This window comes from Hirundo rustica, chromosome 5 (genome assembly GCF_015227805.2).
Source record: "Hirundo rustica isolate bHirRus1 chromosome 5, bHirRus1.pri.v3, whole genome shotgun sequence".
Taxonomy (NCBI): Eukaryota; Metazoa; Chordata; class Aves; order Passeriformes; family Hirundinidae; genus Hirundo; species Hirundo rustica.
The window spans coordinates 25,082,366-25,107,118 of NC_053454.1; the positions used below are offsets into that span (position 1 = coordinate 25,082,366).

The following is a 24,753-nucleotide window of genomic DNA, read 5'->3' on the forward strand; positions in this document are numbered from 1 at the left end:
AAGAATGCATTCAGAAATGAAAGGTGTATTATTTATCAATGATTTCAAGAAAAATGAATAATGTTTCCAATTGTCTGTTTCTGAAGAAGAATAGAACCTCAAATTTGATGACATTCACAGCTTTCTGGTCTCAATCTCTAAGTTACCAGACATGCTTTCAACACTTTGTCTTAGGTAATAGAAAATGTTTTCCTCGATTCACTTACATACAAGCTGATTAAAAGAACAAACTGGTCTTAATAGCTATGTGTTCAAAATCTCAACTATACCACTCTTCATTAGTTTAGCATTCATAAGGTGTTAACACTTTCTTCTTATATTTGATGCTTCAGGTAGATGCAAAGCTTTTTACATAGTAGTCAAAAATAAAGGTGTGACCTTTCCTTCAGAGCACAATACTTGAACACACAAATAGTTTGTTATTTGGGTGCACAAGATTATTAAAAACAAAGCCAAAACAAACAAATAACAAAAAAAGAAGTGTTACACCAGGCTCAAGCTGTCTACGGCTCATAAATCAAAATATGGAATCACTGGTCACTATGGACTGTTCCTGTAGCAGGAAAGCAGTAGTGTTTTCCCAAGAGATTTTCCAATGAAACTGCATGCCTAAAACGGCAAACAGATAACCACAGAGTTCTTCAAAAGTGCTTCACTCCCACCAGATACTTTTGAAAATCAGTTTGGCATTACTCTATATAGCTAACTATTTAAATATCTGCAATCACCTCAAATCTTTTGCTCTGGGAAACCACAATCTTCCAGGATCTTCCAATCTAAATGAGAGAAAAAGGTCCAGCCTTTTCAGTGTACCAGACCCCAGCACACCCTCTGGGTGGGAAGTGGCACCCACTGTTCCCCGTACCAACTTCTGTTCAGACAGGACAAAAAGAGACACAATTTTTTCCAGCCTTGTCTGCTATGTGAAAGGCATAGGGGGCTGTCACAGGGAGCAAACCTTCAACAGCAGAACAGCCATGATAAACCTTGCTCAGTTTTGACTTTCTTGTATTAATTTTTCATTCCATAAAATTGTGTCTATTTGACAGGTACTCTCTTTCTCCTTCTCCGGAATATCTGCATGCAAGAAGAGTCATCCTACAATCTGTCAAGTGATGGCTTTTGCGTGTTGACAAGAAAGGAGTTCTGAGTTACCGGCAGGGAGCTGTAAATAAGATATTACAAATGTTTGTATTTCATCTCAAGTAGATGAAGGCTAGTACTGCTGAAGTGAGAGCTTGAAAACTTCAGCTTAACCATGACACAGTTCTAGGTTCTTGGCATATAAAAAGTACTTTGCAAAAAACAAAACAAAACAAAAGAATAAACAAAAAAAAAAAAAAAAAAAAAAACCAAACAAAAAAAACCAAAAAAACAAACAAACAAAAAAAACAAACAAACAAAAAAAACCACACCACAACAAAAAAAAAAAAAACAAACTGGATACAGAACTAGAAGGATATAAATAGAACACTCTTTTCATGTTATAACTATTATATTGTAACTAGTCAGCATCCACGGCAATGTTCAATGATTGGTCAGTCAAAGAAATCTGATGAGATTTCTGCATCAAGGTCTAAAACAATCAAAAGTAATTTTAACTTATTTATTCAAGACTTTAGACTCTCTTCACTAAAATTTTCAACACTTTCAAATAACATAAATACAGGATTCAAGACTTAGATTTTCTTCCCTTTCCGTTTTCATTAGGCTACTGAGCCATGTTTGGTTTTGCTTACTTTCTCTCTTTACTCATTAATCCAGCAGGCTTGCTGGTGGTCCAGTTTCAGTGGGAAAGGCAGGGAGTTAAAGTGTGGACTCATGCTTCTGGAAGTAAATGATCTTGTAGGGTGGGAAGGGTGTGTTCACAGCTCTATAACTGAGGAGGAAATTTAACTCACATCTCTAACTTCCTAAGATACAACTCTCAGCTCTTGACCTTTCCACCAAAAGACTGCTGTCACTAGTTCCACTATAAGCCTCTGCCTCTGCAAAGCTCAAAGCTGTGTCCTGTGCAATCCGTGTACCCATTTATCAAGCTTTATGTGGGGACTACAACTTTTCTCCAAGGCAGCATAGGAATCCTAAACAGCCAAACTTAGCAGACTGATGCCATGCAAAACAGGTCAGGCAAGGTGACACTAATACAGAATTATCATTCTATTAGAACTTGCAGCACTCGTCAGTACTGTCTGTAGTTAAAGCAGTTTTTCTGTACTATAGATTTAACTGCTTGAAGTACTTTGGTTGCAAATTTTCTGTCCTATCCTGAGTCTAAAAGAATAACTGAATCATTCTATTGAAAACAAACAAACAAACAACACCCCCAAACACAAACAAACAAAAACCAACCAAAAAACCATGCCAATGACACAAAAAAAGCCAACAACAACAACAACAAACTAAAACAGATTTTCACCATTTTTGCTTATGTAGTAATGACTTCATTTGTTCCATGATGCTAAGTGTCAGACTAATAATTGCCCCAGAGACAGTCCCTGGAGATGATTAAAAAAAAAAAGAAAAAAAAAAACCAAACACATAAAGAATAAAAATATGTATTTATGTGAACAACAGCAGACCCACAATACTTGGATCAGGATTTCCATGCTTAACATTGCTCCCTTAAACTCTGCCTGCCGTGCCACTACAGCAGGATTCTCCTACTGCCAATGTTGTAGTTCAAGAGAGAGAATGACCAATGGTCACAATCTGAAGGGAAATAAACTGTAGTTGATTTACTCCTTGCTGCACATTTGTATTCATTGGGAGTACCAGATCCTTCAAGGCTGAAAAAAAGACATTCTTACCCAGAGAAGTCCTTGCAGGAACTGCATCCTTATTGATCCAAAATGACACCCATGAAAGAACAACTGTGAGTATACAAGGAATGTATGTCTGAATAGTAAAATATCCCATACGTCTGCTGAGATCAAAGAATATTGTCATAATAATATAATCACCTAAAAATTAAAAAAGAAATATTTATACAACATCTAATATAGTTTTTGGTTGTATCTTCATCTGTTAGTCTTGATCTAAATAGATATTGCACAACATAAAACTCAACACTTTGCCTTACCAGACAAGGTATGAGAAATTTCAGTTGTATTTCGTAGCCCTACAAATGCAAATTGATACAATCTCCAGTATTTCGGATCTGCCACTTCAACAGAGGTTTTCTTCCATTTGTATTCAATTTCATTTCTGGGATATCCATCTAGAATAAAACAAAACAAATCAAACATTCAGCTCTAGAATGTACTAAAGCATGTTAAGCCTAGGTAAATCAATCAAAACTGTGTAAATTCAAAAGTTTAGAAAATATGTACATTGTATTCACGAACTCAGTAACAAAAAACTGGCTCGAATCATCACTATTAAAATGCAAATGTCATCACATTATCGTTAAATGATCAGAAAGAGCTTAAAAGTACAGAGAGTACACAGTACTTATCAGTACATAATTTGATGGTTTAAGGAAGAACTCCTGAAAGGAAGCTGTAATGAGATGGGAGCTGGCCTCTTCTCCCATGCAGCTAGCAACAGGATGAGAGGACATGTCCTCATGTCTGCATCAGGGGTGGTTCAGGCTGGATATCAAGAAGAATTTCTTCACTGAAAGGTTATGAAGCATTGGAAGGGGCTTCTCAGGGAGATGGTGGAGTCACCATCCCCAGAGGTGCTCAGGAAACAACTGGATGTGGCAATTTGTGCTATGGTTTAGTTCAGAAGTTGGTGTTCAGTCATAGGTTAAACTTGATGATTGTAGAATTTTTATCCAACCTTAATGATTCTATGATTACAAAAGCACAATTCCCAAGGGGTTTTTTGGTTTTTTTTAAAGCATAGTTTGCATCAAAAAAACCAGAGCCTGAAGGTTGTGGTTTTGCTCATACAATGTAAGTTCCTCTGAAAGGAAAAGGACTTCTTACTGATTCAGCATTTAGAGGAGCAGGTTGAAGAAGCTGTATCTTAATTTTCCATTTAAGTATACCATATGGAATTAATTCAAAGCTGTCATGTCTTGCAGGCATAAGAAAACAAAGTTTTTTCCAGGAAAATGCTTTTCCATTAACTGGAATAGGCATTGTATTAGATTTCTAAGTAATAAGACTATTTTTAAAGTAGCAAAAAATGCATGTGATTCATCTCATTCATTAGTGTGTTAAATAATGCAATAAATCTAGTCAAAACATGTATGGTCAGTTCTTTCTTTTGCCACAAGGCCTTAAAAAGTTAACATTCACTCTCCTGATGCCAAAATTTAAATAAATTTCAAGCTTGAACGTAAAGAGGACAAAAAAGTGTTTTACTACATACAGCTTGAAAACTCCAGAGGACAGGAGTGTTCATCCATAGGAAAATTATGAAGCTGAAGATAACATTCAGCATTAATTGTCAACCTAATTAGAAAAGGAAAGGGAAAAAAAGGAAAAGAAAAAAAAAAAAAAAAAAAAAAAAAAAAAAAGGCAAAATAGGTTATATTCCAGAATTCAGACACTTCAGTCTACATAGTAGAGAACATGCAGGGAAATAAATTTTGCCAATTAATGGATATTATTAATAGCCTCCTGTGTATCAGAAAAACAATACCCAGCATTAGCAAAAAACGAAATAGAAACTATTATTTCATGCAACTTGAGTATCTGTGTTGTTTCAATTGGTATTTCAAGCCATTTCAAAAATTTCAAGTGATTTGGGGTGCCCTTCAGCTCTACGAAAAATAGGGGATAAAAAGTAGGGTCTGAAGACAGGGGAAGGAGAGGACCTTATGATAGCACGCAAAGGAAGTTTTTTGTAGAGCACATTTATCAAGTCAAATTGCATTTGGCATCATTGTATCTGGTGGCTTTACGTAAGAGAAAAATTGTGGAGGACATTGGACTTGCTCTATACGCATGGAAGCAGTTCTGGTGAAGACAGCATTTGGATAGAAAAAGCAGACAATATTTCTACTTATTTCATGTCTAAGACTTTCAAATAATTCACACCTTATAAACATTTTAGAACTGGTTTAGTATTCATAATTTTCTGAAGTAAATCACTTTCTGCTTTCAAAAATGCTATCAGATTTCCACAGGACCTTCAAGCTGTAAGTGCAAAACCCAGTTCTGCTACCTTTCACTAAAAAGCTATGGTAAGGGGCTAGACTCCAAACATACTTCTTTGCATTTAAAATACCTCCTCCTTTGTTGGCAGCACTGTGTAGAAAGTCAGAATATCTTCTAAAAACAACTTTAAAAATTGCCATAATGCTCACATACTTGACTGTGTGCAATGTTTACATGTTAGACAAGAAAGCATGGGAAAAGACTCTGAGACAAGTTGCCACATAGTTTTATGTCTCTGAACAAAGTAATAAATCCACACAAACTGCCACTTTGACCTGATCAAAGGTTTATACGGAGAAGTGTATTTCTGGGCATACACTGTGGGAGAGAGGAAGAAAGGCTCTTCCCCACACTTTTAAGAATAGTTGCATCACTATGGCGATGCTTTTCAAATTTGTTAACTATAATTTATGCAATTATTACCTTTACTTTCCATTTTCAATTTTTAGGTAGTTAAACACTCAAAGAAAAAGAAAACAAGCTAAGCCTTCTGTTAAAACACCACAACTAGATCTGGAATCGCTGATGGTGCAATGGGCAGACCATGGGCTACCCTCAGAGGAGATTCAGTAAGGCTGATTGACATTTCCACCACGTCTGCCCCCTGAATTACTGACAAGGAAAAAGTGGTGATACAGGGGACCTCATGAACCTGGAGCACTGCCAGTTCATATTATTGTTCCTTCAATAAGCAAGATATGAACTCCTCAATGCTGTTTAACCTTAGGTCAAATTCAGGCCATATCCTCACCCATACAGCATGTTGCAGTGTTGGGTGAAAGCCTGTTCTGCTGCTCTGTTACCAGTTCATTGCACTTTATTTCTCATACTCTGACACAGTAATTCTAACCTATGGCCCTGTGAGTGCTCACATGATTTTTTGCTCATATTTATTTCCTTCTGTTACTCTGAATGTCTTTAGAAGAAATTTCGCTTTGAAAATGAATGAACAATGGAAGGGTAAAGTCCAAGTATGACTCTACAATTGCTAATTAGAAAAAGAAAAAAAAATTAGCATGTCAGCAGAAGGGGGTCTCTAGAGGCTTTTATAAACACCAACTAGCATAATAAACCATTTAAATACTGTTCTTCAGAGATGTCTGTATGCTCTCAAATGGTGCATACTAAGAAAAAATTAAGTGAAGAGGATCCTTGTAAAGCATTCTAATTCTTCGTACGTGCAATACAGGAGAAATTTACAAACTGTTCATGCAACATAGACTGCATATAAACACAACATAAATGATTGACAAGAAAGTAATTAAGAGTTACACTTTTTGGTTTAAATAGATAAATAAATAAACTATTAAGAGCAAAATCATATTTATGGCATCCTCTGCATAGACCACTTCTTGATCAGCTCCTGACTTACTACAAGATTTTTTCAGCATATTTTAAAAAATATGACAGAGAAGACAGTAAAATACTTTCTAGTAGATTACAGCCATTCAAGAATTGTTTGAAAAGGGACTCAAAAATCAGTACAGATAGCCTTAAGCTTAAAAGCAGCACAGACATCTTGCATTTGCCAAGTAGAATTACCACTGTTTGCTTATGCCTGTTTTGGATGAACAGATCTGTTGATTTTAATAGCTTGCAAGCGCAAATATGTTAAGAAGTACATGCAGGACTGGGGCCTTAGCTTTAATTAAACTTTTTATAATTTTTTATTATTTGAAATATTTAATATTTTACTTACAGAATATAATTTGGTGGAAATTAGGTTATGACGTATTTAGACGTAAAATAATTTATCTGCAATATATTAGTGACAGACCACCATGATGCTATATACTATATAACACCCTTTTTAAAATCTTACCTGTACCTAAATAAGATCAAAATTTGCTATCCCCTTCAATTGTCTTATGCAATTATCTCTGCATTATATTTCAATACTACGAATTTCATCTTTTCCATTATCAAATGATCTCTTTTATTTTCTTGTTTAATCAACTCCCTGAAAATTCCTGTGGTCCATAACAAAAGAGATACCAGGAATTTGATTCATATTCACTATTTTCATATTCCTGGTCATAACAAGGTTTTGGGTTTTTTTCTACCCAAATAAAAAAAACCCACCTTAGAGTGTATAATACTCTTCCATCACTCCAGATTCGAAGCAAACGATTTGGAGTTGTAATCCAGTGAGCATCAGATTTCCTTGAGTTCCTGAAGAAAGTGTCTGGAATCCAAATTTTTCCAACCATATTGCTATTAAGCATAAGCACCTTCATTGAGCTGTTAAACTTTAGACGGCTGTCATACCAAGTCTGGGCAAAAATTATATCTATAGTGTATTCCTAAAAACAGAGAAACAACCACATCTATGTTTATGCTTACCAAAGTCTGCAAGCCAACTGTTTTTCAACCGACACATACATAAATCCAAAGCCACTTCCTCTATTCTCTTTTTTATTAACATTTGCATAGCAGACAGAAGCCAGTGGACCCAGAATGAGAGACAAAGGATGCACACAGCCTTCTGTCCCTACCTCCTCTCCCCTGAGACACATTTATTACTTCAGGAAGGAGACACCTGATGGGAGTACAACTTGGAGGTTTCCACACAGTGCAATCACTTCTGGGGGCCCAGGACAGAAATTTAAGGGCAACTGTAGTACTTCAGGCTTAGACTATGTTTGTTAAGACAGATATTCTGTATCTTTTAAGAACCAAACAGATCAAGCTTTCTATCTTTTCTCCCAAACTTTTCAACTCACAATTTAACATTTTTCAAGAAATTTCAGATTATGAAGAATTCATGAATGTGTGGAAATTACACATGACAGTACGCAGACCTATCTGTTACCATCTGCCTTGTATACCTACCAACAGACATACAAAACTATGCATAATCATAATCAGGAAGGAAATTTCCCTAAAGAAATTCCACTTTACTTATTAAAGCCTCAAGGGAGTGCCTTCTGTAATAGATAATCAAATTCCTCTGTAGACTTATGGCCAGAAAAGAAAGATGAAAAACAAAATAAATAAATAAAAAGAAACCCTTTTCTATGAAATAATTCTTGACACAGTAAAACTGGAGAGAGACAAGCAATACAGAAGCATAAAAGAATTCTGGTTTTTGAAGAATCCAGCCAGTTGTTTCTGCACTTCAGACAAAGGGGTAAAGCAGCAGCTCTCCGTGTTGTCAGAGCTCTAGACCATACTCTGACCCTAATGGCAACAGTCCCACTACCTAATGGCAGATGTGATCTTTCCTGCACAGCTGTCCCATGAAAGATTCAATGAACAACTCAGCATCTGCCCTGCAGGGAAAGAGCTGGAGACCACACTGAAACACTTGGTGTTGGTTGTTCACCTCCCAGTTATGGGTTGAATGGACAGGCGAAAGCGAGGAAGAGACAGTGTTCACAGTCTTGCTTGAGCCAAAGGGGTTAGTACTGTTTTACTTGGTCAATAAAAATGCATAGTGCAATCAATCAATTCTGTTTTTAAATAAAAGCTGTAGGCTTTGTTGATTGGAGTGGATTTTTTTTGTTCATTTTCCTTTTAAGCAATCACAGCAGCCAACTGTACAAGTTACAGTTTCCACACTAATTTCAGCAACTGCTACCACCCATCTCAGTAAAGTTTGAGAAATTTGGCACTTCATCCTTGAGAAGTACCAAGGCAGATATTCTAGGACTATCTTAATCTCTCTGAATTTGCTCACCTCTCCAGATGAGAGGAGTGCAAGTTCAGAAAACAGATATGCTAGAGGGATGTTTCCCCTTACTCTGTGATGTATGGCAGATGAATTACCGCCTCAGTGAGTGGTCACTCAGTGATTTTCAAAGGTTATGAACAACTAATGCATGAGGCATATGGTGGAGAGACAGGCAGAACAAAAAGACTATACAAAATACATTTTTAAGGTGACTTTGTTCTAAACCCCTGCATATTTCTTCAGCGTCACTGCCATCAGAGGAACATTCTGCAGGTCAAAACAAGTCCTTGATCTCTTTTTTGTTTGTTTGTTTTTGTAACCAGAATTCCAGATACCTGTGAAAACCCTGGAACTGTTTAACCTTAAAATTCAGATTCCTGTGCTCATTTGCAATGGTTACAACCGCAAATGAAACATGTATTGCCGTCGTACAAAGGAGAGCACAAGGTAGTGTACCAGAGAAGTGTTTTAATGGATTTTAATGGAACAGAATGAACTAATATTTACACATTGCCTTTACAGTACAAATAGGAGAAAAACAAAAGAAGTGAGTGAAATCAACAGACATAATGAAATGTACAAAAAGTGAAGACTGTCTGAGTTTGAAGGTGCTACTCCAAACAGCTACTTCACAGTAGCAATGCCTGGTTTGAGAAAATAAATTATCAATGTTGTTATAGTCAAATCCACCCAAGCACGAAAACGCAGCTTGTCATAGGATACCAACCACCCTAATAAATTAGACTTTAAAAGGAGGATTATTTTGAACACAAAAAACAAGGGAATGGCCTCAGCAGACTCAGATGTTTGTGTTCTTTTACCTTTCAGTATTAAATGTGTAAGTTTGTATCCAGTTAAATCCAAACAGCAGCAGTGTGCCAGCTACGAAGGAAAAAATTAATTCTACCCCAGACAAAACCAGCACATCATGTACTATTTTAGAAAATTGTTGGGGGGGAAAAAAAAAACAAAACCAAAACCAAACAACAACAACAACAAAAATTCTTCATAGAACATTTATAAGAGTTCAAAAATAACCCAGTACACAATAATTTAACATCAAAAAATTAGTGTCTTCCTCTTATACCTGAAGAGACTTTTCTTCCATTTATAAGCTCACACTGCTACACTCAGACATATCCCTCTCCCTCTAGAATCAGCCAACTACAGGCGAAATCCTAACATTCATCCAACCTGAAAGACACGGACTTGCAGCCTCATGGTGGGTGGCAGCAGCAGCTCACCCTGATCTTCAGCAGGGACCCAGAGACAGTGCTCTGATTTCACCCAAGAACAATATTCCACTTCAACCATCAGTCTTGGTGACATTACCACGTACTTCCTTAGCATATCTATTCATCCTATGCCTCCCTGAGACCCCTCTGTCTTTGAGGGTCCATAATACATCCTGAGACAGCACACATTCTTCAAAAAATGCATTTTACATGGGATCACATTTTTAGCCCAAAGTATTTCCTACTTCCTTTTAAGAAGGGGAAATCTGGGTCCCTATAATTTGTTAAAAATTAGGTAGAAAAATCACCATGCTCTCTTTTCTGAGAGTACTTTATTTCTGAAAAAGATGAATAAAACTCCTATCTTTTTTTTCAGAGATTGCATAAACAAGCACAACAGCAACAAGATTTATACAATATTCTTTTAGTGCAACAAATCTTTTTAGCCAACTATTTTGCTTTCCTTGTTTTCTTACAAAATTTAAAATTAACACATCACTTCTACTAGTCTTTCATGAAACTCACCATTTAATGCCATTATGCAACCATAAAAATTGGTTTACTACTCTCTCTTTTAATTAAACTAATGATGAAATAGCCATGCAGAATAAAAGTGGAATCCACCTATGGCTGCATTAGTCACAGCCATAGTAGAATGCATGATTATTCATATTTAGCCTCACAGGGTTCAACAACAATGGCACATATTGGCTCATATTTGGCATTTGATTAAATCGCTGAGTACTTTTTTTCACAGCTGGCATGAAGTGCCCACCTGCCTAATTATTTACAGATAACTTTAGTCCTCCACTATCTCTTTCCTCTCTAAAAGACTGCAACAAATTTCAAAGACTGGGAACAGTGTAACTAATCAGAGATTACCATTAAAGGGCCAGGCAGGGCACAAACTGTGACTCTCGACAGATTCATAGCCTGAGTGAAAGTCATTTAACATATAAAAATAATTACTTCAAATACAGCAGGAACAGCTACTGAAGTGGGATAAATAGAATCCTCAATATGTTTCATTGTCACAAATAGTTCAATTACGTGAAAATAGATCAGTGGATTGCCTTTTAATGGAAAGCTGTGAAAGACAGAGAGGCAGGTATCATCTAACACAATTGATTATCATTATAAACCACATCACACAAATTCCAATATAATATCAATAAGGATAGGAAAAAATCTAGCAAAAAAAGAAAAAAAAAGAATTATTCGGTATTTTCCCTGACAATCCAACAACTGATTTGATATTCCACAATTAAAAAAAAAAAAAAAAAAAATATGGAGAAGGCAAGTAACAAGTAGCTAAATTGTTGGCTGAATAATGTTAAATGCAGCACATTTTGTCTGAGAACAGGAGAAAGTGGCCTTGTTTCACGAGGCCAAACAGAAAATCAAGGAAGAGTCCCAAAACCAAACTCACAACCCAAAAAATTTGTCGCAATCTACAGACCTATAAGGCAGCTAATGACCAGTGAATTTCATAGAAAAATGAATAAAACCATATCAACTTTGTTCAGAAACCCACCCCAGTTTTTCTTCCTGATACAAAATTTTGTGTGAAGAGCACCTCAAGGTTCCTATAATGGCACATTCTGAAATCTGTTTCATATGGAGCCCCTCACAACTAACAAGATGATATGACTTCACTTTGGTCAGTTATTTTATCATTTTATTCAGCATTCTAATTCCCTAAACTGGAATTCAATATCAGTGAAGCAGGGAATTTTTCAGAAAAAAAAAAAATTAAGAAGGGGAAACTAAGGAAAGCATTCTACCGATCTGTATGTTTCCACAATAAGAGATGTGATTTAATACCAAATATCAATTTCATTTTCTGAAGAAAAGATTAAAACAAAACAAAACAAAACAAAACAAACAAACAAAAATGGCATCGATAAAGCCAGTAAATACACAGTTTCCTAAGAAGTAAGCACAAAATAAAGTATCAAGCAAGAGCCAATTTATCTTCATCTTCCCAGGGTGCTGCCAATAAACAGTTGTAACCTTTACCTTTTCCCTCATCCAAATTTCTTTTGACATCAATAGGGGCTATAAAGTAATTTATTAAAATACTTAACCTAACCTTGATGTATAACCTCTCTTAAAAAAATGTTGAAAATATGGCTACTCTCCCTGGTAGGTTACTTTAAAAGCCCTTTAAGGAGATTTTTTGAGCTGCTTCAGGGCCAACGATGGTTTCAGAACTTAATCCCCATGGCTGAGACCAAAGCAAAAGTAAAATTTCTTGGTTTAGTAAACCATTTTAGTTTGCTCCCTTAAGCAATCTGAACTGACTGACTTTAGGGTGAAACCTAATAGATCCAACAAACCACAGTGCTTCTGACATGTACCTGTAATATTACATTAATAATACTGCAGCCATGGAAGAGGTGAAGGCTGCAGGAAATGCAGCAGACAGAAGTGCATAACATCTGCTTCCAGAGTCTTTTAATCAGTCAGATTGTTATAATTGTACAGATAATTGCACTGGAGGATGTTATGAGAACATATGCAGAGGGTAAGTGGAAATATGACAAATCATATCTACAGAAGGTGAGGGAGTACAGAAAGACCTACATAGTCACAATTCAAAAAAAAATCCCACCCTTCACATCATAATTTGGCATCTGTGCTAATCTAGTCCTTATTTTGAACATGCAAATTGACAGATGCAAACAACAATATGAATAAAAGGCAAGACTTATTTCAATGTTTTGTAGATTACAAACTATCATTAAAATCTTGCCAATAGTGAAAAGATTAGCTAGAAAAATAACTAAAGCACTTCAACAAAATCTATGCTTTTATTTCAGCATCTTAGATTTTGGTCATTTGAAGAGAGCATAAGGAGAGGAAGCAGATAAGTGATATATATAATCTATATACATTCTCATGGTAAAAATTATATTAAAAAATTTTGATTTACTTTTCAATAGAAAATTGAATATTTCAGCCAGTAGCTCTCATGAACAAACTATTAAACTCTAGAAAGAACTAGAGAATTCAGAACAAAAAAAAAGGCAAAAACCTACTACAACAATCAAAAAAACCCAAAAAACTGAAACAAAAAACCCCAACCAAACAAAAAATCCCCCACAAATTAAAAACAACCACCAAACATATGTAAATACATATATATCAAAAACACAAGAATAAATGGATTAAGGATTTGGCTTAGAGATTGTCAATAGTGATTTATGACCTCCATTGACTGTACTTTCTAAATTAAGCAGCTACATTTCCCTTCCTGTAATTGGAGACACTCTACCCAAAACTGGACTCACAGGCAACTTTAACCACAAAGACATACATTACTCAAACATGCATGGTTTTGTAGTTTCCTTGTATAAGTAAAGGGAATATTTCACCATTCAGTATGGTGCAAAGCAAGCAAACTCTTTTCAAAGCAAACCTAATTGCACAGTTACTGTTTGGTCTTTAATGTACATGGTTTTCCTGCCATGGTTCAAAATCTCAACACTGTTGGCAAACAGACTTATCTGTGGCTTGGTTTCTACTCTGCAACTCCTGTAAAATACATGATCCTACATGAAATAGAGCATACCTATTTGTTTTTCTGATTCATGAGGCAGAAATCAGCGACAAACATCCATCATCTGCTACACTACACAACATATAGAATACATAACAGAATGTACAGCTATCAAGAACTTCCTAAAAGGAGCCTTTGCTTACTTACTAGTCTCAAGAAAATAACCCATTGTGGGGATAAACCTCTACAACAGAGACACTACTGTTATTCAAAAGGCAACATCTCAATCAGCATTTACTGTATGCTGGTGAATGACACACTTCAAAATACCCCAAGAAAAAGTGTTTTAAACACGTATTCTCCATGGTGGTATAAATAGGATCCCAGATGTGAAAGACTCAGTGAAATTTAAAATCATGCAAAACCAGAATAAAATGGAAGCCAAGATCAACAGGCAGTGAAGTTGTATTCACTTATTAGCAAAAGCATATTCCATTTCTTAATAGCTACTTGGTCAGCGCAGTCCCCCTTCTGCCCACGGAGCAAGGCAACACTCTTTACTCATAGGGGTAAGGTTACTTTTTTGGTAAACAGCTTGGAGATCCTGCTGTACAAGGTTTCCAGACTGCTCCCCTCTCGGCAAAGTGAGATTCTTGTAGCGTGTGCCCTGAGGAGAAAAACCCAGCTGTAGCTGCCCGGCTTTTAAGAGAGAATGAGGTTTTGTGGTGTCAGCACAGATCCTGACAGCAGCCCTTGTAGCGGCCAGTGAATTACAGCAGCTTTTGCGGGCACGCAGCTAATGAAAAACCCCGTGCTAAGATCCATTGCCGAGGTCAGCCTCTATTGCAACAAGCTGTTACAAGGTATTGCAACAGTAAGTGCACACTGCCTCGCTTCTCCAAAACCCAGCTCAGCTCTGGGCCAGCAGAATTATTCACACAACTGGAACACAGCACATATGTCCTTATAGACAGACATAAGGAATTAGTAACAAAGAACAGGTGGGTAATGTTCTTCAAAATATTTATCTTATAGCTGACACAGAGACAAGAGGTACGGACATAAAAATGAAATGCATCTTGTCTTAGCTGCAGGCACAAGGGACACAACGCAGCTGAAGAAGACAAAGTATTTGGAGAGGATATTGGGGCACAGGGAGTAATGATAAACTATGCATCAGAGCAGACAAGTAGTCTCTGCCACTTTGGGGTGAAAAGAAAGAGTGAAATGTTGTTTGGGTTAGCTTTAACACTGTTCAGTACCTTTACCTTATCAAGTGCTATGCCATACATTAACATTACTCTTGATTTAGATCATCTCCGATCACAAATGAACTACGCAGGCACTGAATATTGCTTACACAAGATACATAATCTCTGCAAGGAGCTTAAGGCTTGAATTTAACATAAAAGACAAGATTTGGAAAGCCAACAGGGGCATAATTAGAGATAGCAACTTTAGAACAATACAAGCTTTATTCTTTGTGATATTTTGTAACCTTCACAGAGGGGTAAAAATGGGAAACGAGCAAAAGGAAAAGTAAGTTTAAACAGAAACAAAATGAGAAAAAATGAAGTGGCTTTGCAGACATTTATAGGAAGTTTCTTTCAAGCGCAAAGGGCAGCTTGGGAGAAACTGATATAAAAAGTTGAAAGTATGGGAGCAAAAACTAGCAAGATCTGAGGAAGGAAATGGCCTCTTGAGGGGAAAAAAAAAAATCAACTAAAAATCGCTGAGGACAGGTTTTGAAGTACCTTGAAAGGGAAAGGGAGCTATTTATGTGTGAGAGCCAATGAAAGAGAAGACAAAAGAAGAACTTGAGCAAGACATAAGTCAGGAGAAAAAGTGGAAAATTCTATCTATAGGACATCTCTAGATTATATGAGTGGAGCCAAGCTGCAACTGGAAAGGTTACAGAAATACATTAGCATAAAAATGGGAATTTGGACAATAATTTTCATGTAACAGGTTAAAAAATAAAGAAACATAAAACCCCTTTGTATTCAGAAGTTGCAAGACTAAAACTGAGACCCTATTCCTGGTTCTAAGATCCATCACATCATAGAAAATTTTTAGATTTCAGCCCTCAATGGCATAGAATAATGATTATTCACAGCAACTGAGTGTGTGTAAAAGGTGAAAAGATGTAAGCTTTAAAGCTGTGATTCAGTCATATTGACCTAACAAAACAACTGTGAACACATGAGTGACACAAGACAGAATTTAGAGTGGACAAAAGGAGACACAGAATAGCAGGCAACAGACACAGAAAGGCGGCTAAATTTGTGCATGAGACTTCCAAGAAGAAACTGAGCACAGGAGAAGATAAGGTGACCATGGAAGACATACTGTGCAGAAGCAACAAAGGAAAAGCTTTAAGAAATACATTCACATAAATACTTAAACAGTTCAAGTGTAAGGAATACAAGAAACTAAGAGACTTTATCACAACACACTGACAGAGTGACCACAGATAAAAAGGAAGCTTTTTCAGTATTGTTGTCTAGCCCTATTCATGTCCACAGCTCAGCACTCCTTCCATTTCTTTAACAAATTACAGAATCATAGTGCCCTGTGCAACTACAGAGCACTTACATCTGAAATCTCAGGTACTTCCGAGACAGTTTGGTTATTGCTCTGGCAGTGAATGCTATGAATCTGAGATGAAAAAAACAGGATTTCCAATCAGTATGATGGCATACTCTACTGAAATCAGGGGAATGAAGTAAAAATAAACAGTAGTTGTAGTAGTACTAGTAGTACTATTACTATATTGATTATTATTATTACTGCAACCATGCCAGCTGTGGCTAAAGTGATGCAAAGGTAAAACACAAAATCAGTATTTCCTAAAGCATGAACTAATCAAAGATTTAAGAACCAACCACAGCACAAATAGCCTTACATAACAGCATTGCTATTATATGACACATGGAAATTAGGCTATATCTTACAGCAAAGAGCATAGATTTTCCTAGTGACTTGTGTGGAACATTCAGTACCTCTCCTGGCTTCATACCTATTAAGGGACATTTGGTAAACTGCAGCTGAAAACAGGAAAAATACTGAATGTTGTTTAAAGTCATGACTGCAAAGATGTCTGTTCTCTGCTTTAGTTTCAGAAGTCTAAAGCAACATTTTTCAGGTGTACAGTAGCTGCATTTTCCTTCACCCCTCACCATTCCCTTCAAATTGATCACAGGAATTGGGACCCACAAAGGAACTGCTATGCTGCCCCAGTATGAGCTGAATACTTCATGTATTTGGCCAATTTTCCCTGGACAAGAGAAGCTTAGAGCTATTTTCCAATAGCAGTAACCAAACTGCCAAGAACCAGGTAAATCAATTAAAGCTAATTTTTTTTTTTTTTTTTGGGGGGGGGGGATGGAAGAGAGAGAGAGAGAGAGAGAGAGAGAACAATCATGAAATTGTACTTGTAAAGTATTACTCAGTTTCTAGAGATGCTAACATAAAAATTGCTAGCAGAAAAATGGGGTTTGACTTCTAAGTATACTCCATAAAAAAACCCACAATGCTCAAGGCTATTGAAAAAGATATTTACTCAGCTGCTCTACATGAACAGCATCCATCAATCTCAAAAAGTCATAATTAACCATGATTACTTGTGGTGCTGACAGGCACCACAATGACTGGAATCTATCTTCCCTAATTGAAATAAAAGTGTACATTGGGAAAAAAAAATTCTAACTTCTTTCAAATAAGATACTGAACAATAAGAAACAGGTAATATTCAAAGTCTCGTTGGTACTTTTGTCCTGTTTTATGACAAATTGATCACATTCCTGACACTTGAAAGAGAATTAAACCAATTTGCATAAAGTGCATATACTTGACTTTCCAAAAAGTTCCATTGCTTGCACACTGAATCCACACAACTTTTAGGAAACGTCATAAATTCTCAAATATGGGCCAAATTGGATCCCTCAAAATTTTCCTTTCAATCAGTCTGTATAAAGCTCATAGAGACAGTGGTTCTCCTCAAAACAGACTTCTTAAAAAATGAAAGCAATTTTAAATTTCAAAAACCATGACAAGACTTATAAAGCACTGTTCACTCAGTCTTGAAATATTACTATTATTGCAGCATTTGCACAGCACTGATTTATTCTGTTTACGTTTCTCATATGGAACTCTGTTCATTTAGACACACTGCTGTGTAACAGGCAGACAAGAGGGGAGAGAGAGAGAGTTCATATTTTTCCTCTTAGACAATTCCTACTTTGGATTTTTTTTTTTTTTTTTTTTTTTAAATAGAGTTTGTTAAATCCTTAAGTCAATGTGACATGTGAAGTCAATGTTCACACATGTGAACTGACTAGATATCAGCAGTATCAGGGACTTGCTAAATCCAGTATCGTTGTGTAACACAACATTTAATATAACTCAGAATCAGATAAACTATGTTGTTTTACAGAATAATGCACAGAAAGAGCGTGCATCTTTAAGTACTGGACTTCAGGGTATCTGCAGGTAATGTATCTTCAGGTCATGATTACTTATATTCTAGTGTATTTTGTGTAAGTTAAATTGCATTGTAAAGTAAGAGTACAAACCTTCAAACCCTCAATTCAAAGTTAGTGACTAGTAGAATAAGTGCAGTGACACACCTGGCCACAAAGTATCCTCCACAAGTGCAATAATGTTGAGCGATCTGTATTAGGATACTGATCCCACTGATATCTTGAAAAAAGAAAAATCTGCTGCTAGTTACTGCAATTAGAGAATTAATTGGAATTTAGAAGTCAAAGGATACTTAAAATTCACCACCTGCATATTCTACATAAAGTCCTAAGTGGTACAATATGACAAGAACAAGTGTATCCTACCAAGTCCAGGCTATGCAGTCTGCCCACCAAAGTAGAATATTGTATACTCCGTGAGTATCTGATTTGCTAAGTGTTTTATCTTTCTTGTTGAGAGTGGTAGGCTTCAAGGTATAGCTTCAACCTGTGATCAGAGTAGTCTTCAATGGTTAATAAGCAAAGATCATGCGACAAAAGCTAAATTATCCACAGAAGAGAAATGTTGGAAAATAACAAGGAAACTGAACTGCTCGAGTGAAGTGCAGTCCTAAAAATTTATCCTGGAATTTTCAGATTGGGCCTTTTAAAAACAAGTTCCAATAATAAATACAAAAAGGGAATACAGAGCAGAATCTCACTAACAGGAAGGGAAATAAAAAATAGTAGGACTCAAACACACTAAAATGGCAATGATATCAGAATGCTTCAAAGTGTTAAATCATGCTTTAGACACTCATTAAAAAGCAAATAAATTTAAAAACATCATTTTGTTTCTATAAACCTATAAGTTTTTATATTTATTCAGTTTTATATAGACAAATAGAGACAATATGGTAGAGCATTTTCTTTAAGTCTTTAGTCTATCAGTCACAATGTCTGTGCATCTCTACAGAAAAAATATTCTTTCTAACAGTTTACTCTATGAAACTTAAGGAAATATACATCAAATACAAGGAAAGTACAAACTTTTCTCTTTGTTCTTCATTTTTGACAGAATGATCCAATTCTGCTTCTTACTTAAGGAGCTGCACCTGCATTCCTTATCAAAAAATTCCTCTCATTTGTGGTTTCAGTCTTTTATTGTCATAACAGTTTTGATCAAACAGAAATTACAAGAAAAAGCCATCTCTTAGTTAAAGGAAGGAAAGAATGTCTTGGAGGAGTGTCATGCCTCTCCTAGCCAACTGAACTGTGTGCATGAACAGCCTTGTAAAGACACAAAAGCCCTGGTGCTGACGTGGTTCTCCCCTGGACAGCTTGGGGCATCAACAGCACAAAACTTTGCATATATATCAATGCATAGAGTTTGGGGGATGAATACAGGGCAGAGAAAGCTAATGAGGCCAACAGGCAGCATGGATCAACATGCATTTTTTCACTGGGACCATATATCACACTCTACTACTTGTATCTTGGCCCTAGTTTGGAAGGAGAAAGGCAGTAAAAGCCTAATATTCTATTTATAGCATTCAACATATAGTAAAATTAGGCTCTAAATATCCACTGTATATCTAAATTATGTAAAGAAACCTCTAGACCACTGCACAGCTACTGAGGATCAAGATTTTGCTCATAAAAATGCACTTAGAATCACCAGATCTTCAAGGTTGGAAGACAGCCGTAAGATTATCAAGTCTCACCATCAACCCAGAAGAGTAGCTCCTAAACCAGTAAACCACATGACCCAGCATCTGATCCAGACCTGTCCTAAACAGCTCCAGGTGACTGCTGATGATGACTCCAACACCTCCCTAGGCAACCTATTCCAACATCTGACCATCCAAAGAGTGGAAGTTTTTTTCAATATCCAATCTGAATAACCTGTCTCACCTTGTGGCCAGTTCCTCTTGTCCTCTCACTCTAGGCACAGTAGAAGAGACTGGACCCCACCTCACTACAACCTCCTTTCAGGGAGTTTTACAGAGTGATGAGGTCCTAAGCCTCTCAAGATTACACAAACCCTGTTCTCTCAGCTGTTTGTCCTAAGACAGGTTTTCTAGATCTTTCAGAAGCCTCTCTGCCCTTTGCTGGACACACTCCAGCATCCCAATGTCCTTTTTAACGTGAGGGACCCAGAACTGAAGCACTCAAGTTGCAGCCCCACCAGTGCCCAGTGCAGGAGGACAGTCACTGCCCTGGTGCCCAGGATGGCACCTGGGCACACACTGGCTCATGTTCAGCTGCTGTCAACCAGCACCCCCAAGTCCCTTTCTGCTAAACAGCGGTCAAGCCACTCTTCCCCCAGCCGGTAGCACTGCATGTGCAGGACCCAGCCCCTAGCCTTACTGAACTTTCTGCAGTTGTCCTTGGCCAGCTGATCAAGTCTCTCTGCAGACCCATCCTACCCTCAAGCAGATGAACACTCCCACTCAACTTAGTGTCATTTGCAAATTTACTGAGGGTGCACTTGATCCCCTCATCCAGATCATAAATAAAGACAGAACTTGTTCCATTATTGAGTCCTGGGGAACACTGATAGCAGCTGTCTGCCAACTGAATGGAGCTCCATGCATCACAGCTCTCTGGGACCAGCCAACCAGCCATTCTAGAGTCCACCTATCCAAGCTATGAGCATTTTTTCCAGGAGGATGCTGTGGGAGATTGTGTCAAATATTTTACTGAAGTCTAGACAGAACACAGCCTTTCCCTCATCCACTTAACTGGTCAATTTGTCATAGAAGGAGATCAGGTTAGTCAAGCTGGACCTTACTTTAACAAGTCCATGTTGGCTGGACTTGATAGCCTGGTAGCCCTGAATGTACCATGTAATAGCACTCTGCTGCATTTTAAATGGCTGTTGCACAATGCGTAACACAGATTAGCTCTAAAAGACAGATTCAAAAATCTCTTGACTTAGTACTATAAGCCTAAATACTCTACTGATCCAGATACTTGCTGAAAATGTTTACTCAGGATGCAGACGCCTGAAGGGATCACAAGCTCTTGGAAAATGTATCTTAATCATGGGATGACTAAAACGTTGTGTAGAACTTACTAAATAGTAAAAGCCAAAATGCAGAAGCCTTCAAAAACAAGCTCTAATGAATGTCATGCAAAGACCTCAATTATGAAAGTGGACGTTTATCAAATAGCAAGAGGAAAATAGGGTTAAAAGAACAAATCTGTTTCCTCTCATAGTATGTGTTCTCTAAAGCTTTCAGACAAACATACTCCCTTGATATGCTGCTTCAGCATCGCGGTCAGAAAAAAATATCTGCAACATGGTGCTCTATTGTATCCAAACTTGATACTTAAAGGACATCATTTGCCAGAGTGAATTAACATATCTGGCAAATAAGTAATCCTATAGGAATTGGAAATCACAGAAAATGTATTCTCTTATTAAGTGATCAAATTAGGGGCAAAGGACAGCCCTTGAAATAGAAGCAGATTTTGGATTTTTGGTTAAAGATCTCAAACAATATTTACTCTGGGGAAAGTGCCTTCCTAATGAAATCAACAGCTCACATAAAAGGAGCTTACAGGGTAAAGTTTGCGATTACTTCTTTTGCTGAGAATGTTGTTTTCCATAATAAAAGAATTTTTTTTGAAACCTTCATCAGATTCTTTTCAAGTATATGGTTTTACTTATTTTTACAAAGATTTGATCTCTGTATTGAGGCTAGATGCTCATACAAGACATGTTCTTGAAGTGCAAGCCCAGTGAAAACAATTGCCCTTTTATGAAGGCCACGGTAGTTTTAGACTGTAATTTAAATTGCTAAGTAGTTTTCTGTCCATTTTTAAAAAGCATAGAATAGTTTTTAAATTTAATCAAGTTATTTTCATTTAACTTATTACCCGTTGGTGACGCGTTGTTTTTTTGGTTTTTTTTTAAGAGAAAGCAGAAGGCTGGGGAGAAACATCCATTATTAACTATCAGGATCCTGGTCTCTAGTGAAGTAATTTGCCTTTTCTACTTTGGACTATAAGCTGGTATGACTGGCTTTTACTAGCAGCATGGCAAGGATACCATCACTCAACTCTAGCACAGCTCTAGCAGACATGGGGAGACCTCTAAACAACTGACATGCAATAGTTTCAAGGCTGATACTCCCAGGCCCTGGGCTAAGTAAGCAGAAGGAAGTTGTGGGCACACGAGAGGTCATGGATCATAGCTGAACCATAGCTGGAAGACTGCACAGAGGCTGCAGAGACAAGAGGAGGGCATGGGAGATGGGACAGGGTTACTCTGCCAAGCCAGCCCTATGCTGGCTCTTTAAAATTAGAAAACTGGAGCTGTAAGCATTTCTCATGCTCAGTTCCAGTGTATGCAATGCGTACTGGCCACAGCCTGAAGAGCTTACATAGGTTATGGGAAATAGAAGTCTCTACCACTTGCTAGATCCTCCTTACACATCCTCACAGTTTGCTTCCACAGTAAGTTCCTTTAGAAGAGGATTGGACAGGAAGCGAAAGAGAAAGACTGCAGAAAGGAGACAGACAAAAACAAAGACGCCACTTACACCAGATACAGAAGCTGAAAAATGTTCCCCACTCTGTCACTCTCATGCTCTGTCACACATTTCATTATTTATAGTCCTGGCCTGAGACATGGACTTCCCTGCCACAGCCCCAGGTAATTACAACCCTAAGCTGGTTAGACCATTATGCTAGAATGAATATCCTTTGCCACAGATCGGCATCTTTTCCCGCAGTATCAAAGTACCACTGTTTTTTCTTGCTTGGCTTCCAATCACTGAAAATCACTGTTCTCCACCCCCACACGATGATGTACAACTAAACCACAAGATCCTTAACAATAATTCAGAAAATGCTCAGAAGCCCCCTGCACTGGCATGCTCCAGCCTCTGAACAAAACTCTTCTCTGCCATGCAAATTCAATACCGTCAGCAATTCTGTAGGGAGGAAGTAAGGGAGGTAAACTCAAAATCACCTGAGGGCAAATCCACATCTCAGTCCTGGGCAGAAGTCATGCCCAAATGCCTTTCTAAAGCCTCCACCATTTCATACAACACAAAGCCTAAGAGAACTAAGAAAATACCATACCCTCAACTTCCTCATAAGTGCTGTTACTTCAAGGCTGGTACTAAACAGATAGTTCAGATCTCAAGAGGTGTACTACAAACTAGGTGAGATGCATTTTCTTAACTTCTAAGAAACCAGTCATATATACACACGCACTGAAAAGGACACAGAAGACTAAAAGGAAAAAGAAGGACAAAAAATTTTGCTGTATATGAATTTGAAGAAAAACCAAACGAACAATAGATCACTTCACTGAAAATAACTTTGTTCACAACTGCTATGTCAAATGTTTTTTTTTTCTTAGGCTCTGAAGAGTAGCTCCAGGAAATCGAACCAGGCCAGAGATAAACCAGGTATACACAAGGATTGTGGAAATGTCCATGCAAACTAAAAGGACCCAATCCAATGTACTCTGTGCGACCTCATTTTTTAAAAAGAAAAACTGCATTTTTAAAATTACAATTTCAAACAGAGAGACTAAATGTACCTCTGGAGTAACTACAATCATATCCAACAGTGTAAGTTTACACAGTAAGAAATAAGGAAACTTATTTGAATCAGGTTAGAATTACTTCATAATATTAACCCATAGCAACGTGCAGATGATGTTTTCTGTCAATAATCAGAACTTACCATATTGATTGGGTCAACTGGACCGATGCTGTTAACATAGACATCTGTTTCAATTACCGTAGTTCTCACTAAACAAAACAGTAACCATAATAATTACATATTTAATTGGCTCTGTGCATTGTTAGTGCAATTCAATTTATTTAACAAAAAAACACCCCCAAAACCAGCATATCTGGTATTCTTTTACTAGATTCAGAATAATTAAATTTCTGGTTTGTTCATTTTGTGAAGGATCATATATGATTTGGCTCTCTTATTTCATAGAACTTTTTGGAATTATCACCTTGAACTTTTTAGTTCATAATGCACTCTCCACCTGTGTTTTTTGACAAAATATAAGATATATTAAAATTTGTAAAGAAAGGAAAAACAAATAAGACAAAAAGCCCTCAAAACTGTTCTTCCAACATAAAAATACAATCCTAAACAGAAAATAAGTTTGGAACATTTTCTTCATGCAACAAACCATGAGGTCCAGGACAAATGTGTTTATCAGCTGCAAGGAATCAATATGAAGAGACTTCTATCAATTTCTATTAAGAATGGATAACAGATACAAAATAACTTTTCACCACAGGTTTCTTCAATTCATGAAGTTATAGGACACCTAGGGATTATTAATGTTCTTTCATCAGCTTGATAAATACACAGGTTCAAAGACCAAATTGAAAGCTCCTCAATGAAAGTAATTTAAAATTTAAACATTCCAAAGTTATTTTTCTTTAAAAACAGGGAAAACACTCTGACTGTGCAGATGAAAGACCAAAAATTTTAAAAATATATTCCATTACAGAATATACTCTCTGCTTTGTGCATTTACAGAAGGATGCAAAGTCTAAGTGTCCATGAAGGAGGCTCTGATAGTTCCTTTTTTTCCTCCTAACTGGTTTATTTTAAAAAAAAAAAAAAAAGGCACAAATGAAAGAGGAGAGGATGCATTTTAATTTCATTATTTTACCAAGCATTTTCTTCAAGTTTCTCTAGTTGTGCTGGAGAACCAGAATGTGGACACAAAAGGATATATGTCTTTGTACCCAATGGAATGAAGAGGAATAATAATAAT

At 36.9% G+C, this 24,753-nt stretch overlaps 1 protein-coding gene across 1 annotated transcript in view; it reads right to left on the bottom strand.

Moving 5' to 3' along the window:
* The window catches only part of GABRG1 (gamma-aminobutyric acid type A receptor subunit gamma1), a 59,610-nt gene that overhangs the window by 12,215 nt on the left and 22,642 nt on the right, over window positions 1-24,753 (bottom strand). Inside the window, exons 3-7 of the mRNA XM_040063991.1 lie at window positions 23,691-23,758; window positions 7,197-7,417; window positions 4,324-4,406; window positions 3,083-3,220; window positions 2,811-2,963 (exon numbers count right to left, since the gene is read on the bottom strand). Coding sequence (XP_039919925.1) covers window positions 2,811-2,963; window positions 3,083-3,220; window positions 4,324-4,406; window positions 7,197-7,417; window positions 23,691-23,758 — 663 coding nt within the window. The remainder of the gene's footprint in view (window positions 1-2,810; window positions 2,964-3,082; window positions 3,221-4,323; window positions 4,407-7,196; window positions 7,418-23,690; window positions 23,759-24,753) is intronic.